The following is a 19985-nucleotide window of genomic DNA, read 5'->3' on the forward strand; positions in this document are numbered from 1 at the left end:
TCACTCCCAGAAAGCCAGAATGAGCAGAATGAGAGCAGAATGAGAGCAGAAAGGGCAATTCCAGGATCTGTAACTTGGAGTTTAAGAACAGGATCACTGATTCTGTCACCACAGCTCCTTCCCACCCTGCCTTCTCAGTGGCTTTACGGCCAACAGAAACCCAAGCAGTCAAGAAGTCCTAAAACCAGTGATGGATTCAACATGCTGCACACACAAGCCTCCCCTGATCCTCATCTCTTGCTAGCCTGCCCTGCCCAGCAGGCTGGGCTTCTTACCTGTTCTCCCTGGCTTTAGCCTTAAAGTCATCCATCACTTTTCTAAATAGGGTCACAGTGAAGAGTCCTCCCTCTGCATCCTCAGCAATCATTCTGTGGGAGAGAAATTCACTGCTATGATTTGACATGGCAAACCCCTCATGCCTTTTTTAACCTACCTCATCTTGCCTTTTTGCAATTCTTTTTATTTTTGTTTATGATACTGAACAACACCATGCTTTTTGAAAATTGCTGTGACAGAAACAGGGAACAATTACTTTACTTGCACTGGTTACTCTATCTCAATGTAAAACTCAATTGGTTTAGTTCCTGAGCCCACTGTAATACACACACATTCTGCCTGACTGATTTTTCTGTGTTTCCTGGTAATATTCCCCCACCTCTACATGCACGTGGTTTTTTGTGACAGGCAGTAGACAAGACAGCTTATTTCCTTCTCTATGCTTTCCACCTTCTGCATTTCAAGTAATTGTCAGCTCTTGTGCCCTGGACTGGATCTCATAGTCTGCATGACCTGAGCAATGGAATATTTAAGTCCTAGGAAAGAGTTTTTACCCGAGGTGAAAGGATGAGCTAACATGGCTTTTGCTAGTGCAAATGACAGTATGGTGAATTATTCTATGTTACAACAAGAAACAATTAAAAATGCAGATTTAGTGTTTCATCTTCTTATAAAGTACTTTCCATAAACCTCTATGTGATTACATATGTCTGAACAATACCTCAATTAATGTAATAAATTGCCTGTTTTACACAAAAAGAAGTAACGGCCTGGTTCAAAATAAAAAGAGATTACTGGAAAAGGGAAGCTAATTGTAAAAACTGACCTTTTTTATTTCATCTATACTTTCCTTAAACAAACTCATTTCTATTTGAATTGCAAATACATTAATGTGTAGCCTATGAGTTTAGACTAGTGCTTTCCTCTAGGATCCAGCCATTTAACGGGCTGAAACATGACAGGGATCTGTCAAACAAACACAGCTTAATTTGGAATTTCACTTACTTGGTGGAGCGAGGTACTACCATATCTGATAGTGATTCATAGGTCTTCTGCCACTGTAGGTAGTTTGACCTTTGAGCAACACAAAACAAAGCACAGTAAACAAATATTATATGCTGGAAAACAAATGTTTATATATGTAGTTAATTAAGCTAATAACTTAGGGTAGAAGGGTTGAGCTCTTTGTGCTCTGTTATGTCCTTAAGATACATTAAGCTTCTCCTATCCTTTCCTCTCCTAGTCACCAGCTGAGGAGATGCTTCCCTCCATCTTCACTTTGGATCTTGGCTTGAGGAAGGGTCAATATCAGGAAACTGATGGTGAGAACAATGTGGCATAAACTTCTAGGCTGCCACACAGTGTCCTATGCTCCAGGACCCCTGCACAAGCTGCTCTGGTTCATGGGTGCTATATCTCCTATGTGCAATCCCAGAGCTGATCTGTTGCTAGACTGCACTCAAGGTGAATGTCAGCCCTGCGAGAAAGGGAATAAAGGTATGGTAAGAGTTTGCAAAGAGAGAAGTCTCTTTTTAGTATGAATAAACTCATATAGTGAAGTCAACAAACTTACCTCAGATAGCTTTTGCAATCTGTTTTTCAGAGACAGAAGAGTAATGGTGCTGTATGTGTGTGTTGGGACAGGGCTATATGAAAAGTTTTGTGTAGGGCTCTGAGGAGAACATGGTGTAACTTCCCCTTTGGTAGCAGTCATCCTGTATATAGCCACTTACATAGGCACAGCCAGCAGAGATTGTGAGTTCAACAGGTCTAATTCCTTTTAGAAACTGGCTATGCTGCAGTAAAAATCTGGGGTTTTTTTATCTCATACTATTCCTATTAGGAGACTGAGAACCCACTCATAACCATGAAGAACCTACATGCCAGTTGTCGTGCTCCAGCTTTGGTGCAGTCTTTGTCTACCTCTTTTGTGCTAGCACCACTCTTGGCAGAAATTGTTCTTTCCTCTTTGTTAAGGGCTTCACTTGTGTCTCAGTAGGGCACTCATGAGCTGCCCCAGCCTGACCCGGTATCACCTGGTTCTGGTGCTTAGGCCTGGGACTCAATGGCACACGGGGTGTGTGCACACACTGTTGCCTTACTTTGGCACCACGACGAGCAGCGTGATAAGATACTCAGAATTCAGAACAAAGTCTTCCTTGTGCACAATGTCTGACAGGGTCCGGGTCAGCAGATTTCCCCTATGTAAAGAAGACAAAGTAAAAATAACAGAAGCAGGAGCTCAGCAGTGGAACATTAGAGGCATTGTGCTGTGGGTGGAGAAGCTAATAGAATATACTGGGGTAGAAGAAGGCCTAGCAGGAGGTACCTAAAGGACACAGCAACACTTCTTAAATGGCTGTTTCGTTATTTTTACTGCAACTAAAAGAATCAAAAAGTAACTAATGCTAAAGGACACAATATTGGTGACTAGCAGGAGGCCAGTTTATGCCCTTTATGTAAAATGACGTCATTCTGCTGCTATTGTTTTTACAGTAAGGGTGTAAATACTTGGGAAGTGCACATCTGCTCCCAGTCATCACTGCATCTCTCAAGAAGCCTGTTGAGCTGCTTGTGTGACTGTGCTGCAGGCAGAGTGAGCGTTGTACTTACAGACCTAAGCCATCACAGCAGCCTGGCATTCTTGGACTGCCGTGGACCAGCACACTGAGACACCTCCTGCTGAACGGCAGTGAGAGCAGCAGTCTCATGCACAGGTGAGACCTTCAGGAGGTCTCCAGGATGTCTCCACATACTAAGCCCACCTGATCACATTAATTCTTAGGACATGTAGATAGCCAAGGCTGGCTGTATATGGCTGGAAAGCACTAGGTGTGAAGAGAAGTTGCCCTTCCTGTCACTCAGCAGGAATGAAGAAGGACCTAAACTAGTAGTTTTGGGTTTGAGGTTCACTGGGCCAGTCTAAATATTAACTAACTGGCTGGTAACTTATTAGATGTTTGTTCAACCCAAGCTCTCTGGCCCTGGTGGACACCAGAGTTGACAGCATTTAAAGATGGATGGAATGGTGGTCTCCATTCTTCTCCCTCCTCCCGTTGCTGGAGCCCTGGCCAGCAGGCTGCCAGCCTGGCTGGCTGCAGTGTCAGGCAGCCACCTGTGCCCTGTGCCCAATCCTGAGTAGAAACACTAGTACATATGAGCATGTGTTGGGTGAGGGCTTGTACAGCATCATCTAAGTTGTTTTAAATTTACTACTTACTGGATTTTACCATGCTCCCCAGTGATACTCTAGAAAAAAACCCAGGTATCAGCACTGACATAGGCAAAGACCATAAGCAGATGAAGACGGGAGAGAGAACATTTGAGATGCCTGAGCAGTGCATTACCTGAACCAACAGAAGGAAAAAAGAAAACAAAAACATAAGTGGGGTGCTAGTGAGGTGCAGGATCAAGCAAGACAGAGCTGTTTCCTATGGGAGCTTTGCAAATGCTGTTCAGAACATAGGACACAGCTCCGTGTGGCAAAGGAATCCACCAGCTGGCACAGCTCATCTAATTTCTGACTCCCTGATGTCCCATCAGAGCAGAACAGTTGATTTTTTCCAAGGCTGCCTGCTTGCACTGTCAATAAAATCCTATTAGGAACTTTAGTCTCCCTGAGCTGATTTTGAGATACGCCGACCACACCAGCTACCACCTGTTCTCACTGGGTCTCTAAATGCTCAGCATGTCCCAAAGCTGGAAAAATTGTTCCCACCAGAACACAGCAATGGGTGTGAGGACACACTGCCCACATTTCAGCCACGCAACAGCATCCCCAGTGCAAAATACTTACACAGTTTTCTTCTCCAGGCTTTGCAAATTTCCTTTAATGTTGTTGTATGCAGCTGATCGGGTCTTCAGGTCTGTTTCTATTTGAGTCACTTGCTAAAACAAAGTGAGAAAAGGGAGTTAATGTGCTTGGGGCTTTGTTCTCACCTCTGTCCCACAACTACCACCTTAACACAGAGAAACAGCTGCCAGCTCCCCTAAAACCACCAGCCTGTGGCCAAGAGAGAGCCAGGGTCAGAGCTCCCCTGAGGCAAAGGCCTCTGCAGAAAGTAGCTAGAGCTGTACCTAAGGAACAAGTTCATGGTTTTATTTGTTACCTATGTTGCACAACAACACATCATCCCTTTCTGAATGAACTGACAGTGTGAATAATTCATTCAGCCTGAAGGCTTTTGATTTAATGTCAGACTAACAATTTCATGAAAAACACCTCTGAAGTGCAGAATAATATGGCAGTATATGGAAAAAAAAAAAGAAAATTACAATGAAGGAGATTAAAGTGCATAAAACACATCAATGTACTCTAGTGAATCTGATAAAGTGCCATATACTTACAGACTGAATAGGTTTCAATAGATGTATCATTATTATTGCAGTAGAAATTAAAATAATATCAACTGCTTCAGTACAAAGTGCGTGCTTCCGAGTTTGTTCCTGCTCAAACCAAGGGCAAAGGATCCCCTCCCTCCATGAGAGGAGGGATCACAACCAGCCAAAAGTCATGCTTCCCCATGATGACATCTTAAAATCTGGAGTACAATTTACCTTTGCTAATGCTTCTGATATATTCTTCAACGGCTGCTTTATGGGGTATTTGGCCATGTCCCACTCAAACCGTGTCAAGTAGCTAATCAGGTCAACTGAAAATACAAAGAGATGCATGAAAGCAGGTAATGTACCAGATGGCAGGTCAAGCTTTGGGGAGTAGTCACCAGCTACAGCTTAGGCATAGCTTTGATTAACTTTAGAGCACTAACCAGAACCCCCCTCCTCAATTCTGACAGATATTTGATCTAGATCAAATATGCACAGATCTAATGCCAAATCTAATCAACTTCCTAAACGTCCCCAAAAGTTAAAAGTTAAATCAAAAATCTTTTCTGCATTACACCTAACAGTACAGAAGAAGTGTAAAATTATCTGTATCAGTGGGATACAGCAGTGTACAGCTACTCTTCTTCACAGTAAAAAGTTTTGTGTAATCTCAATCTTGATTTCTGCAATATGCCTGAATTTAATCTCAGCAACAGCTATCAGAAAAATACTTTGTGCCCAGGATCAACAGTAATATTCAGGATTGCTGAGAGCTTGATCAAAGGTACTAAGACCATAAGAGATGTCACTTCTCTGTGATTCAGTCAAGTGCTCACTAGAAATCAAACAAATGCAGGTGCGATGAGGAGTTTCTCATTGACTTTGCACACAGAGGTCCTCATTTCACACAGAGACTATTTATATAATAAATAAATCCAGTCACAGCATCCAAGAACAGAAATTCACAGCAAGGACCTGTGCATGCAAACCCCAAGACAAAGCACTCACAGGGACCTATAGCTTCTTTCCAGATTGAAGGGGAAATGAACACATACAGCACCCAGCTCCTAGAGCAAGATTTTCCTGTTTCACTGAAGATCAAGGGCTCTTAATGTTAGGAAACATTGTCTTATTACATTATGGTACCAAATAAAGAATTCTCCTCCAGCAGCTCATGAAATCAAACAGCTCTTTGTCTGAGTCCTGAGAGCCTTTGGATGCTGAACTCACCACTACATAGTGTTCTTGCAGACCTTTATAGGATGGGGTAAAGTCATACATCCTGCCACAATGAGAAGGGCTGGGACTGCCCCTCAGAAAGTTAGAGAGACAAGGGGAAGGCAGCAGACAGAGCCTCAAGGTCTAGACAAAGAGGCCAGAAGCAGTCACATAAAAGGTGGGCTTCCTTCCAGACCAGGAGGATAAATATGGAGAACGTCTGGGAAGTTGCTCTAAGGTGATAGGGAGCAAAACAAGCTCAAGGTACCAAGTAAAAGGACATGCATGCTGGGGGTCCTTCAGTGTTCTTTGCCGCCTTATTCAAGGAGTGAGTTCAGTCCCACAGCAAGGTTTGAACACAATTTCTTGGGCTGGATTTTGAAGTTTAGTGGAAAACTTTTTGAAACAAGATGCATGAGAAGGAATGTGAAAAAAAACTGTGCAATTGCCATACTACCAGGCTGAGGGTACTGTGCACTCTCATGTGATACTGAATACCCTTGGCAGGAGAGCACTATCCTTTCCATGGGCTTCTCTCACCCCACAACAGAGTCAGTTTACCCTATTAGATTTCCAAAGCATGGAAAATCTTATGTTAGGAGAAATAGGCTTCTTAGCAAGAGGTAAACTTCCTGGAAGGCAGAGAGCACTTGCCATGGCAGTGTTCTCCCCCTCTTCCAACACCATAGCTGTGTCACATTCAATGGACAAAAGTCATAAGGCAAAGATCCAACCCCTCCTGCTAATATCTCATCAGGAATGAGCAAATTGTCCTGCACAGGGAGGGTGTAGAAAAGGGGCAAAACTGCAGAAGACTGGGAGAGCTATGACATAGCTGCAGTGTGCGCACAGTTCTCCGTTGATGCTTGCTTGTGATCTCTGTGGGGAAGGCAGAGTGGTCAAAAATACTTCAGCAACAAAGTTCACACAGCATTTGCAGCACGGGGTACACAACACAAGGATTTCACCCTGCTGCCTCTCTCCTAAGCTCATGTGTTCAGGCTTTCCAGACACAGGCCCTTTGAAGACAGACACTGACTGATTTATAGCTGATGAGACAGAGAAGCTCCCTGAAGAACTTCACATGTCCTTTCTATCCTGACATTCCCTGAATCTGAGCAGCATCCAAATGTTGGGCAGTTGTGCTCAGCATGAGTTCTCAGCCCAGTTTTTCAAGCTCACTCCTGAGTGAGCTTGCCAGTGCTAGCTGGCACTGGTGCAGGTTAGTTAAGCAGCCTGATCCTGGGGATGGCACGAACTACTGTGAACACACTAGCAGAGCTGTGTTTAAAATGCCAAGCAGCCCCAGCACCCTGATGCTCCTGGAATGGCATCCCTCATTTATGAAATCTGGGGAGTCACTTCTAAAAGGCTTCACAGAGCTGCCCACCCAGGAGAGATGATTCCTACCAGCTCACAGCTGCCCAGGGAACCCACAGCATGCATGTCCTGTAATGTAACTTACACACCAGCTCTAAAACATAGTGTTAAATACCTCCCCTCCAAAACACTCAATTCTGAAAAATTGTTATGTTTCCCATTTTGCTTTGTTTTGGGCTCACTATAAAGAATGGAGTTATTCCACCACTTACCAAATTTTAAAATTCATTTAGGTTTAACATTTCCATGGAAGAGAATTTGGTACGAATCTTTGAAGGAAAGCTGTACTTAAATTTCAAGAAATGTTGTTTATGCTGTTATGATTTATTAAAAGTTTCTATATTACACAAGCACACATTTCCCTCTACTGCTTTCAGCTGTTGTACACTGAAAAGTTGAGTGTCTGTGTGTATGTGTGCAAGTTCATGTAACTAAAAGTGCTTTATTTTTTACAATTTTGCTTTTTTTCCCCTAAAAATCTATCAAAAAATCTTTTTAGACACACAGCTGTTACCAAACTGCTATTGGGGTTATATACAAGTGAGCTAAAGTTAGTGTTACTTAAAACCAACTTGGGATGGTCAAAGAGTATGAAACAGGACCACACAACAAGAAATCATGTCTTATAATTTTGTTTCTGATTTCACATCCTCAAGAAAGTCTTCAACTTTATAGTTCTTTTACTAATCAGAATGGGAAGGAGGAAGAATTGGTCCAGTAAAGTTGCTGATGCTTATGAAGATTGACACTGGAATATATTAGGGGAATCCTCATATACTAAAGCTGACTTCATTTTTTAAGATGCAGTCAGTAATCTTAAAAAGGTTAATGTCCTAATCCAATATGATTTGCTTGGATGACCAGACCCAGACAGAGGAAATTAGTAACACATGCAAGTAATTTCCACATCTTTCTAATACAACACATGCAGAGATGATGGGGGCAAAAAATGGTGTAAAAAGGGGAAACAAAGGAAATTAAAGAAACCTGTTGTTTCTCAAGTCATAGGGATATCGTGATCAAGCTACGAGGTTGTTACTTGAGAAATCCATCGTAACCTGATCACTGTATCTCTACAACCAGACCAAGACTTGTGTCTAGCACTAATATACACAAATGCATGCATGTAACAGCACCACAACCATCAGTCCTCAACATACTTTGGAGACATTTCATTTTATCCTTTAGCCCTGAAACACAGTAAATGGGATTATTGTATTTCTTGAACAGTTGCACCCATCGAACATCAGTTTTATATCATTTAAGGACGTTCCTAAAAGAACTTCCTCCCCATCCCTTATTGATACAGGTCTGAAGTACCACATTTCTGACAAAGGGAGATGGACTGTACACTCTTAGTTTATCCAAAAGCATCATGCTGTAAGTCTGTAATCAGCATGCAGATCACATCCAATTTTGTTGTATTTTTCCAGAATAGATGGGCAGTGCAAATTACTGTCAGATCACTAACAGTTGTCACACAACCATACAGAATGAGATTTAAGTGCTCTTAAGAAATCAAGCCCAGGCAGGGCACAGGTGTGCTAAGTCATGTTAGGAGTGAACAAGGATGTCTCTTACTTTCATCTTCACTCCAAAGTTAGCTTCTGCTGAGAAAAATGGGAGCAGGCTAGACACATTCTTATAAAATATTGCTGATGGTTGTCCTTTCTGAAGTGTGAGGGTTTCAATTCCACATACTCAAATTCTGAAGCAAGCAAAATCAGCATAAATGCATTTAAACCCCACATTCATAGCACGTACCTCCACTGGCCAGAAGATTTTCCTGGACTTTATCTTTTGAGTCCTCCATAACTTCTCCTATGTACTGGGCTATTTTCTTTATTACGCTTAAGTGTAACAAAAGAAACTTTGTTAGTGAAGAAACAAAATTATTACAAAGCAGTTTCATAGTGATCTGATAAACAGAGAAATGCCCAAACAAAACACTCCTGAAGCAAGGCAGGTTAATTTGCAATTCAAATTATAATAAAAACTCTAGGATACAATGCAGAACTAAATGTCTTACCTCTAAATACACTGATCTCTGCAAAAACGTAGGTAATGTCTGTGCTCTGGACTACAGAATATCAAGATCCAGTCTTCTGTACACTCATTATATACACAGCAGAAACCAGAAGGCAAGATAGGCAAGAAATTAATTTTTAAATCTCTCAAGGCGATGAAAGCAAAGGAGGCTACATACAGACACTGACTGAAGACGTGTTCCACAGGATGCTAAAGAAATCCTTAGGGCTCACTGAGAAAAGGTTCTCAGAAAATACTCAGGGGAAAATAGCAGTGCTATCTTGCTTGGTAGGGAATTTCTTTCTTATTCCTTTTCTTTACAGAACCCATTCTCTCTTCTCTTTTAGCATGGCGGACAAGACACTCCTTTAAGGTGTAGGAGAGCTAGATTCAAATCCTTCTGCCCAGTTCAGAGTAGTGATTTGCGGAGACCCTCCTAGAGAACACAATCTCCACTGTGCCACTTATTCTTTGCTCATTTTAAGAAATTGATTAATCAAGTCCCTCTAGCATCTGGACAGATGCAACTCAGAGTGCCTGTAGGAGGAATCTATATCACTATGCTCCAGTTCTCATCTCTTTCTCAGAGCTGCTGCAGTTTTTCACCACTGGCTGCAGCCCCCTAGGGACCTAGCAGCAGCTGAGGGTTGTTAGAGCACAGCACACGTTGCCCACACTCAGGCTGTGTGGGGGCTGAGGGATCCAGACACAGGTTCCCTGACAATTGCAACTTTGCCAAGCACTTCTGCAAATTTCATCTTGTACATAGAGCTGTTTTTTGTCTCCTTCATGGTGCTCAGAGAGCCCAAAGAACTTGTAACAAGATAGAAGCTGGTAAAACCAGCATAGCAGGAGGCTAATGACATTATGGAGAAAGCAGTTCACAGGGACGTGTATAAACCAGGAGCTCCTCCAAAGGATCTGAGCTGCTTTCATTACTCTTGAGTGCATCTGGTGGCTGACCTGACAGGTGGGAGAGAGCTCTGGCCTCTCTCCATGGATACAGAGGGTGGGACAGGTGTGTGCTGTCATACACCTGACAATCCTACCTGCCCAGGCAAAGCTTGGCTCCCTTCCCACCCACACATCCCATGGTCCCTGCAGCAGGATACAGCAACACTGTGTGAATACACTGTACCAGAGGAATGTTCTCCAGTCCTGCATTAGCCTTGCATTGCATCATGTGAAATGCAAGTGGGATTCACTCTCTAATATATTTCCCATGAAAAGACAGAATCTATCCCCTCCACGCCACGGATATCTGGGGCAAATGACAGAAATCAGACCCCTGGAGGGGCCCCACTGACTACACTGACATCCAACAATGGGCAGTTTTCACAGCCAAGTATCAGATCCCTGCCTTTAGATAAAATAAATCCCATCTTGAGCAAGTATCATTATCAAATTATGCATTATAAAAAGAGAGAGTTTCAGCAAAACTGCTTCAAGAAGTAGTAATTAAAATCTGTAAAGGGAGCAACTCAATTTAATCTACTATTAATCTACTATGTCCTGAGACTCTGATATTTTGCTTCTGCAATAGCAACAATGTTATTAGCTTAAAAAAAAAAAAAAAAAAAAAAGTCTAACACTTTAAATGATACTAAAAAAGAAAGGGTGCTACCCACCAGGCCTCCAAAACACTGCAGGCAGCAGAAGTCCTGCAGTCTGAGGCCACTCCCAGGTATGCCACTGACCGAGGACCAAAGAGAACCCACAGGTAAGAGTGACCCAGGAGACTGTCAGCTTTTGAGAGAGCTCCATGCTACCACAGGATGACATGGAAAAACACTCCTCCTCCCTGTGTAAATAAATAATAAAAGTATGTGGAAACAATAGCTCCTGCAAACTCTTGCCCCTTCTCTGCTGTCCTGGCAGGAGGCAGTGCTGACAGGTTTGCACTGCCTGGCTTTACTGGCAGCTGTGTTTATCCAGCAACAGTTCAGCAGGCAGCTCTTTCACAGGACCAGGAACATAAATGCTCAGGTCATCTGAACAGGCTTGTAATCCTCTGGATGCCATTTGCTTCAACCAAGTGCGAGTGCTTGGCATTTTAACCCTTGAATCACAATTTAGACATAAAACCTGAGGCATTCATTTAATGCAAAATGCTTTTGTATGTCCTTGTGGGATTCAGTCTGCTAATACCTCTGATTATTGTTATTCTCTGTTACTACTCTAATGCCTTTTTCTTATTTTTCAAAACACCTTTCTTATTTTTAAATCTTGTTGTTCCTTCCTGGTTACCTATCTTGACAGGTAAATGAGACAAAGAGGAAGAGTCCTTGCCTCAGCAGATTACAGTGGAAGGGCCTCACTGACCCCTTTGCTATGTGCCTAGAGCCCATCAGAGGGTAAGAGCCATTAAAAGGACGATTAGTGGAGTAAAGTGGTGTTCAGCTTGAACAAGCAGCTGTATCATGCTGGCAAGTAAAGACAAAGATAACAGGAGTCAGTGAGCCTAAGGAGCTCCTACTGACATTTCAGTTCTAACTGCCCTCCATGATCTTACATGGATTCTGCACTCTTCAGAACCCTTAATTCTTCACAAAGCTGGCAATTAGTTATGCCTTTTTGAAAAACCAGTTCTGATGATTTCTGGCAGCCCTCAAACAGATCACACAGCTGCTTCCTATCTCCTACCCTGACTAGAGACACAGAATCTCAGAATATTCAGAGTTTGAAGAGATCCGCAAGCATCATTGAACACTTTCTGTTAGAACACACAGCAGGTATGGGCACTGTCTCTCCCCAAATTTGCCCCCATTTCCACCTCCTCAAGAACCTCTGCAACTGAAGAAGCTGGAACGTGTTACAAAGAATATGGGGCAGTATTTTTGGCAGGGTCACGATGAAGATGGTTTTGTTGATAAATTAAGTTGCTCTGTCTTGCTTAAAGTCCTGAAAAAGCTGTATAGTTTAGTTTTAGGTAGTCCTGTGAGGAGCAGGGTGTTGGACTCAATGATGAGTTTTAGCTCGAGATATGAATCATATCTATGATTCTAAAAGATCAGTCTTGTGTGCTACCCAGAGTTATCATGTGCAATCATTCTGATACAACCCTTGTGTAGCATTAGTAAAATCAGAAAACAAAAATGTGATGGATAAATGTATTCTAGCAGACCAACTTTTACTTAAACTGCCTAGCATAGATGCAAACAGTTTATACCAGGATTGAACATATTTAGACAAGAAAATGCTTATCAGTCCAGACTTTGAGAAAAAAGGCAAAAAGACCCAGAGCTAATTCATATCTCTGTGACCAAAATTAGGTAAGCTGCCAAATCAAAAAGTAGAACAAAGCATAAAAACCCAGCAGCTTATACCTTCACTGCCTCAAAGTCTATCTTGTTCCATGAAGGTAGACTTCATGGAAAAACCTGGCATTTTCTTAGATTGCTGTACTACATTATTCTTTTGTATGCCCAGGTCAGTTTGTCCCAAAAGGCAAACTTGGTAATTATCAGCAAGCAGATCATGTGAGTCTTTGCTGAAGCAGGTTTGATGCAATAGGAGTCAATACTCTGGTTTTTAAGGAGTTTAAAATCCTGAGAGGGAGCGATCTGGACTTCATTTAAAATAGTATAATCCTTAGAAGTCCTCTATCTGGTTGAAAAGGGATAGAAAGTTCAATAGAAATATTCTGTCAAAACAAGGTCAGGGAGGGCTTCACATTCTCGATAAGGTGGGAGGATGTTCTTTAAAACAAAAACAAAAGCACAAAACAAAACAAAACAACCCCACAACCCACCATTTAAAGCAGTTTCCTTATGAGAAACAGCTTCACTAGCACTGCCACTTGCTGTGCTGCCAAAGCTACTGTGGATATAATTCAGATAAATTTTAAGGAATGATCCTTTCTTTGTGATAACTCCATGACAATCAACACAAGGGTTAAACAAAGCCTATCCACTTTAGTCCAGTTATAGTCCAGGCTGAACTGAGTCAGACTGAGGTGAACACAAGGACATACCACCCCATAAAAACAATGTCTGTTTCTCATTTGTAGGTGGTAAATAAGATCTATTTTACCTTTCAGCAAAGCTATCAAGTTTTCCCAACTCATCTGACAGACCAACAAGAGCATCCAGTGTCCCCACCTGTGCAAAAGATGAGAAATAAGTGAAAGATGCACAACTCTGTCTGAGGCTTTTGTTGGCAGAGCCTTCAGGAGACTGACTTGTCCTTAGCACATGTGAATTTAACAGTTTGGCAGAACCTTATTTACTTTGTGGAAAATAGTAGCAACTCCTTTACCCAAAAACTAGGGCATAAAAAGCCTTTTCCAATAAAGGAAAAAAGTATGTGTAGTCTCAAGATTACAGAGCAGCGTCTTTCTTCCTGTTTTCAGTTCATCCTGTATCATCAAGCTGCATAGAACAATCTTTAACCAGAAAAAATAATGACTGGAAATGCACACAAATAATGCACACATACAAACAAGTCAGATGTACTGAGAGAATAAAGGGAAACAGCACTTATTCAAAAGGGGGTGTCAGTCTGTGCTCTCTGTTATTACTGCAAGTCTCTCACAAAGCCATTTCTGACCAATATCTGCTTTTTGAATCATTGTCAGTCATAACCCCATATTTATGGTATTGCAGCATATTGCCAAACCATTTCTTGTAATGTTGCCAGCTCAACATTATGTGGGGTCAATCTAAAGGAAAAGAAACAAATTTTATGTAGAACAAATAGAATGCAAGTGGGCATCTTCAGATACTCCAAATGCTTTACTTCCTTCAACACAGCAGAATCTCACCACCACCAGTGGGGTAAGGTCCACAGATGATAAAAATTAATCCATGGATGATAAAAATCTTATCAATCTCAGGTATGTATACAAAAAAGCAACACTCTTCTCTGTCAGTAGTCTTGCTGCCAAGGCTGTGGATAGTCAGCTACTCCCTTTGCATTAACAATGTATGATAGACCATGCTGTATGATTTTGATGACTATGAGCAAATTGTATATGGAATGCAATGCAGTTATTTAAAATCTCACTCATGTTCACTTCTTATACATCTACCCTTCAATGTGAAGCTTAGCTTCAAGCACAATGATTTATTTCTCTCTGATCAGTTTTCAGTTGACTGAACACAACTCATCCCCCAACCACAGTCTCTTTCTACTCTCTGCATATTATCCCAAATGATAAATCCCATATTTATCCCAGAAGTCTTTAGCCCTAGCTAATGCTGCTGGTTTGCCCATATACAATCCCATCCCTCACTTACCTTTAAGTCTGGAATATGGAATTTACTGTTGCTGGACAGGTTGGATTTAGATGTCACAGTGTTCATTCTCTCCCATGCCTGCAAATTCATTTTGTCTCCTGGGGCAGAAATTAGCCAGAACTCCGACATGATCTAATATTTCCCCTTCACTGCTGGTCACTGTAGAAACTCAAAGCAGATAAGTGGCTAAAAGAGCACCACACAAAATGTGTTCTTCCCTGAGAATAGAAAGAGTTAGAACAGATCACTGATTTCTTTTCTTCAGAAACACTAGGAGAGTGAGTCAGTTGTGCGTCTCAGGCTGAAATGGAACATGACCTTCTCCAGAATGTCACGGAAAGAGTGTGGCTGTTCCTTCCTTCTCAGGATTGTTCCATCCAGTTTTTGCATGAAGAAATAAAGCTTCCTCCTCCCCTTTTCCCTCCCAGCCTGTTCCATTTGCCTTGTGCTTTAAGTTCAGTGCCTATGGGGGAGCTTGGGAGCTTTACCAAACCACCCAAAAGTATTAAAGAATTTCTGCTTGATAGATATTCTCTCTCAAATTGTTGGACATTTGCAAGGAAAAATGAAAGCAAGACCTCTGTAGAACATAGAGGCTGCAAATGATGCCACTGGCAAGACAGAATATTGCTCTCCTCTGTGTTTTTTCTTCCCAGGCTCGATAGGAAGGACCCGGAGAAAGGCAAGTCCTGGTGTACAGGGACGGTATCGGCAGAGCCACACAGATTGAACAGCGGCGAGAACAGAGGGACAACTACTGTGGTGCGAAGCAGAGATAAGGACAGGAGAGCGAGCAGCTGGCACCACACCGCAATCCTCCGTTCCTTCCCGAGAGCTCCCGCGGAGCATCCCCGCCACACGCTTCAGGTGCGCGGGGCAGGGCAGGTGCGGCACCCGCCCCTCGGCACCGCGCCGGGCCCCGCCGTGCCCGAGCGCTGCCAGCCCGGCTGTGAGGGGCTGTGAGGGGCTGGGGAGGCCCGCGGGGCACTGACCGCTGCTCTACCTGCCCGCCGCTTTACCTGCCCGCCGCTCTCCTGCCCGCTGCTCTACCTGCTCGCTGCCCCTCCTGCCCGCTGCCCCTCCTGCCCTCCGCTTTACCTGCCCGCCGCCCCTCCTGCCCGCCGCTCTACCTGCCCGCTGTCTCTCCTGCCTGCTGCCCCTCCTGCCCGCTGTCTCTCCTGCTGCTGCCGTGCCCGCTCCCGCTCCCGGTGCCGCCGGCGCGGTCGGGCCCGGAGCGGCCGGGCAGGGTCGGGGCGGAGCGCTGCGAGGCGCGGGGCGGCCGCCGCAGCCCCGGGTGGGTGCAAGGGGGCCGGGGCTCCCTCCCAAAGCACAGGGGGGCTGCTGCGCCTGGTGCCCTAAAAGCTCTGTCCCAGCTCTGACTAGGGCAGCTTTCCATCTCCTGGCTGCCTTTTAAACTGGAGCAAATAATGCAGAAACCATTTGTTTTTATTAAACACTGACTACCTTCAGCAAGTCTGAAGCTTTTGGAATAATTAAAGAGACTTCTAGGAAACTCTTGTTTCCGTGACTTCCCTAAGTGCTTCATTCAACAAATATGCGGTGCAGGAGTCTGCAAAATAGGGATGCTTACGTTCCTGGTGATGCTTCTTCCTTCACGTGTAGCTGCGGCTTTTAGATCTCAGCAAATCTTGAGCTTGTCTTACATTGCCTTAAGCTTGGTTAAGACACTGAGAGTATTTCCCAGGTTGTGTGGAATGATGATCTCCAGGCATTTCTAATCCAGGCATGCTCTGAAGGTAACGAGTGTCTATACACTCGGTACCTGCCTGAGAGGCATCTCTGCAACAGGGAGTCAAGCCCCCTCACTGGGGGTTATCCAGTTCTCATCTTCCAGTTGAGTTGTCTAATACTTAAAAATACTTGTCATACTTAGGCAATCTCTGCTATTACTGGGGGCTTATTTTCTTCCAAAAATTGTGTCTTTTTAACTCATGTTTCTCTGTAACAAAGGTAAATGAAGCCCCTACAAGAAATTAAACAGAAGGATGTTCTTGGTTTTCCACATGACCTGTTGTAAACTGAGAGGGCTTGAGATGCTGGGTGCAGGTAGGTCTGGACATGCACAGAAGCAGAGCTCTTGACACTTCCAAGAACCTTGAATGAAAACCCCTAAAAGATTTAAGTGTCTTCAGCATTAGGAAGAAGCAGTTGACGCAAGGCATGCTAAATGATGTCATGTAAATCATGCTTTAGGTAGCTAATGTGTAGGTCAAGGTCTTAAACCCTAAATGTATACATTCTTTAGGTTAGCCAAGGATTCATCTTCCTTTGCTTCTCTTTAACATTTTTAGTAATATATAAAAAAGCAATACATGTGTGGAGGAGGCAAGTCTCTACTGAAAGCACTCCAGAAAAAGACATTGAGAAGATTTGTAGCTGAAATAACCATTTCATAGAGATTTTTTGCTTGCTTTTTTTTTTCCTTTCTAGGCTAATTAAACATTCAGTTCTCATAACTGCTATGATTCTAATTATTTTCAATCATAGTGTCCCCTAGGGCATGACAAAGGGTTTTCCAGAAGTTATGGGAAAAAATTAATATATTGATCTACGAGATGGCATTCACAGAAGTGATTATTGTCTAATCCTTCTTTTTTGTTTGTTTCTTTAGACTATACATTTTAATAATGAAAACATACTTAACTGATGTTTAAGTATCTACATCACATAGATCTTTACCCACAGCTTACAGGTCTGAGAGGCACAGTGGACCTGATCACCTAGATAAGGCAGTTCTTTCCCATCTCAAACCAAGAACAGCATTAACTGGATCCTTGGTGCAGTCTCAAGCTGTGGAAATGTTTTGCATAATTTATTTTAGAAATGTTACATTCTCATAATCTCCTTAAATTTAGATCATGTAAGTTGAAACTGCTATCAGATGAGAAAAATTTCTTGCTGCTGAGGTGCTAGATTTTAGGAATGTTTTTCTGTACACATGCTTGTTATAACAAATAAGGTAAAATCCAAGCCATAGGATTGTTGGATTTCTGGATTCTATAATATATACACTCCTTAATTCCTGAACATCTTTATAGCAGGAATGCCATTTTTTCACCCTTCATATAGCTTTTTTACTATTATTAAAGTGAAATATTTTATGCTACTATTGTTTTAAAAGAAAACTAAGAAGAAAAGAAACAAGAACGATGTTAATGTGTAAACAATGTCCTGTTGAATGTTTTCCATTATCATATTTTCTTGGTTTACTGTGACTTTTCAAACTTTCTTCTTTTTACCCCATTACATATTTTTAGGCTGGATGACACAGCAGTGAAGGTGAAGGGGAAGGAGCCAGCAGCATATGCCAGGGACAAGGATCATGCTGCAGTTTGGTGGTAACACAGCTCTGCCAGCTCATTTCCCTGGCTGGCCCTGCATGTGGTGCCATGTGATCTCAAAGCTGTCTAATTCCCTCATGATCATCACGTGTCTTTCTGCTCCCTTTGATTCACCAAAGCAATGAACTTTTCTGTGACTTTGTCTCTCTCAGTATTTGTCAGTGCTTCTTCAGGTGCCACACTGAGGGAGAAAAACTTTGCCTCCAAACAATCATTAAGGGTATTGAAATACCCAACTTTCTCAAACAGATAACCAGAATTAATTACCTAGACAATTATGACACTGACACTAGAAGGAAAGCTGCTATCTCCAGTGTTCTGCACCTCTAGGAATTCTTTGTAGGTTCAGACATCAGACACTGCTGAATGCCTTTTGAGTGCCCTGGAATATCCTGTTGGGCCTTCAATCTGCTGTTCTAGGATAACACAGGTCTTCTGCACATCCCAAGCCATATCAACCAACCCCCCATGAATATCTGGGATTCCTTACAATATCCAGAATTGTGGATTCAGCAATTCAGTGAATTCAGCAATTCAGCTTTAAATGTCTATTAACAGCTCATGTTGCTCTAATCAGACTGTGGAACCTGATCAAACTCACCCCATAGAAGACATTCAGTGGCTGCTGCATTACACTCCTTCACACTTAATTAACTGCATTTACCAGGGATGAGATTCAGCTGCCTGAGCTTCTAGTGCCACCAGAGATGTCCCTGCACATCCTGCCCGCCTCCAGATTACACTGCAGAAGGGTTTGGATTTTCCATAGGTCTCGTGTCAGCCCCGTCCAGGTGCCCTGGATACCACACAGCATCTCAAATGTCACTAGGCAACATACATATAAGCAAGTAAAGCCTTAGCTCTCTGAAATAGGAGCTTAAACACCTAGTTTAAACTTAAAGGTACCTGTATTTAGGTGTGCTCATCTCTCAATAATTTCAGCTCTAACACCCCGTAATACAACCCCAAATGGAACTCTTTTTAGTCATGATATTGGTATCATCATTGCTGTGATACACCATTCAGGGAACACCATGCATAAGACTTACTTGAAACTGCTTCAGTTTGCTTCAGTGCCAGAGTTATGCATTGTTAAAAATTTAATTGTGATTTTCATTGTTTCTTCAACGTGTGTATGGACTGGATATACATTATTTCAGTCCTTGTTTTTGGTACTGTAAATTGGAACAAGAATCGTTGGAATTCTGGATACTGGTTTTCTTTTTTTTCAACAGCGATGCTACAAAGCAATAAGAATGTATCTTTCTGTGGTCGCTAGCAAGGTTCTGATCAGCAAATCCGGGACTCACTGTTTTCCACGGGCTAACGCACACGGCTTGCCACAGGGCGAGAAGATTAACCTGCTCCATCCAGGCTGCAGGAACAGCTCCTGCCTTCCTGAGTTCACATGGAGAGTGACGCCACAGCCTGCCTGATGGACACTCCGAGGGACAGACAGGGCTCTCTGTGTCCGGACACGGGCCGGGCCCTGCGGAGAGGGCACACGGCTGCCCCGACCCCTGCCCTCTGCCCTCTCCCAGCTCCTGTCCTCTGCCCCATCCCGGCTCCTGCCCTCTGCCCCATCCCGGCTCCTGCCCTCCGCCCCATCCCGGCTCCTGCCCTCCGCCCCATCCCGGCTCCTGCCCTCCGCCCCTCTGCCCCCATCCCGCCCCCTGCCAGCGCCGCGCTCCGGGGCGCGGGGACCGCGGGCAGCGCTCAAGGACGAGGCAGCCGCGGAGCTGCTTTGCTGTGAGCCGCGGAGCCAGCGGGCCTCGCTGTCCCGCTTTGCTTCCCCCGTTCTCCCCGGTGTGAGGCGGGGCAGAGGCAGAGCCGCGGAGCTCGCTGTCCCGCGTGTTTGCTGCGCGTCCCCCGTTCTCCCCGGTGTGAGGCGGGGCAGGGGCAGAGCCGCGGCCGCCCTCCCCGCCGGGCCCGCAGGCCGAGCTGGCGGAAGCGCCTCGCCTTCCGCTTCCTCTCTGCCCGGGAAGAGGCGGGCGCGGCTGCGGCCATGCAGGTCTCCAGCCTCAACGAGGTGAAGATCTACAGCCTGAGCGCCGGCAGGAGCCTCCCGGAGGTGAGGGCGGCGCGGGGAACGGCCCGGCCCGGCCCGGGTCCCGCGGCGGGATCCGGAGCCGCGCGGTGCCGGCGCGGGGCCCAGCCC

General features: G+C 44.0%; 2 protein-coding genes and 1 non-coding gene across 9 annotated transcripts in view; 1 reads left to right on the plus strand and 2 right to left on the minus strand.

The window, feature by feature from the left end:
• ATP6V1C2 (ATPase H+ transporting V1 subunit C2) overlaps window positions 1-16272 on the minus strand; it is a 29094-nt gene extending 12822 nt beyond the window's left edge. For 2 of the 7 annotated variants that reach the window (XR_012054865.1, XM_072926363.1), the window contains exons 1-9: window positions 14466-14818; window positions 13261-13328; window positions 8965-9050; window positions 8361-8390; window positions 4834-4928; window positions 4073-4164; window positions 2379-2477; window positions 1282-1350; window positions 276-368 (exon numbers count right to left, since the gene is read on the minus strand). Coding sequence is in view for 6 of the 7 variants with exons in the window: in XM_072926363.1 (XP_072782464.1) it covers window positions 276-368; window positions 1282-1350; window positions 2379-2477; window positions 4073-4164; window positions 4834-4928; window positions 8361-8390; window positions 8965-9050; window positions 13261-13328; window positions 14466-14594 (761 nt within the window). In the remaining variant the exon portion in view is untranslated. The other 5 variants (XM_030270052.4, XM_072926362.1, XM_041715014.2 and 2 more) reach the window with 5 other exon arrangements.
• On the minus strand, window positions 8198-8284 carry MIR1329 (microRNA mir-1329). The gene has a single exon (NR_048950.1). It is a non-coding gene; the product is annotated as a microRNA mir-1329 (primary transcript).
• The window catches only part of NOL10 (nucleolar protein 10), a 56987-nt gene continuing 52198 nt past the window's right edge, over window positions 15197-19985 (plus strand). The window contains exons 1-3 of the mRNA XM_030270056.4: window positions 15197-15332; window positions 16437-16532; window positions 17744-19898. Of these exons, the coding sequence (XP_030125916.1) occupies window positions 19833-19898 (66 nt within the window). The 5' untranslated portion in view covers window positions 15197-15332; window positions 16437-16532; window positions 17744-19832. The remainder of the gene's footprint in view (window positions 15333-16436; window positions 16533-17743; window positions 19899-19985) is intronic.

This window comes from Taeniopygia guttata, chromosome 3 (assembly GCF_048771995.1).
Source record: "Taeniopygia guttata chromosome 3, bTaeGut7.mat, whole genome shotgun sequence".
Classification (NCBI taxonomy): Eukaryota; Metazoa; Chordata; class Aves; order Passeriformes; family Estrildidae; genus Taeniopygia; species Taeniopygia guttata.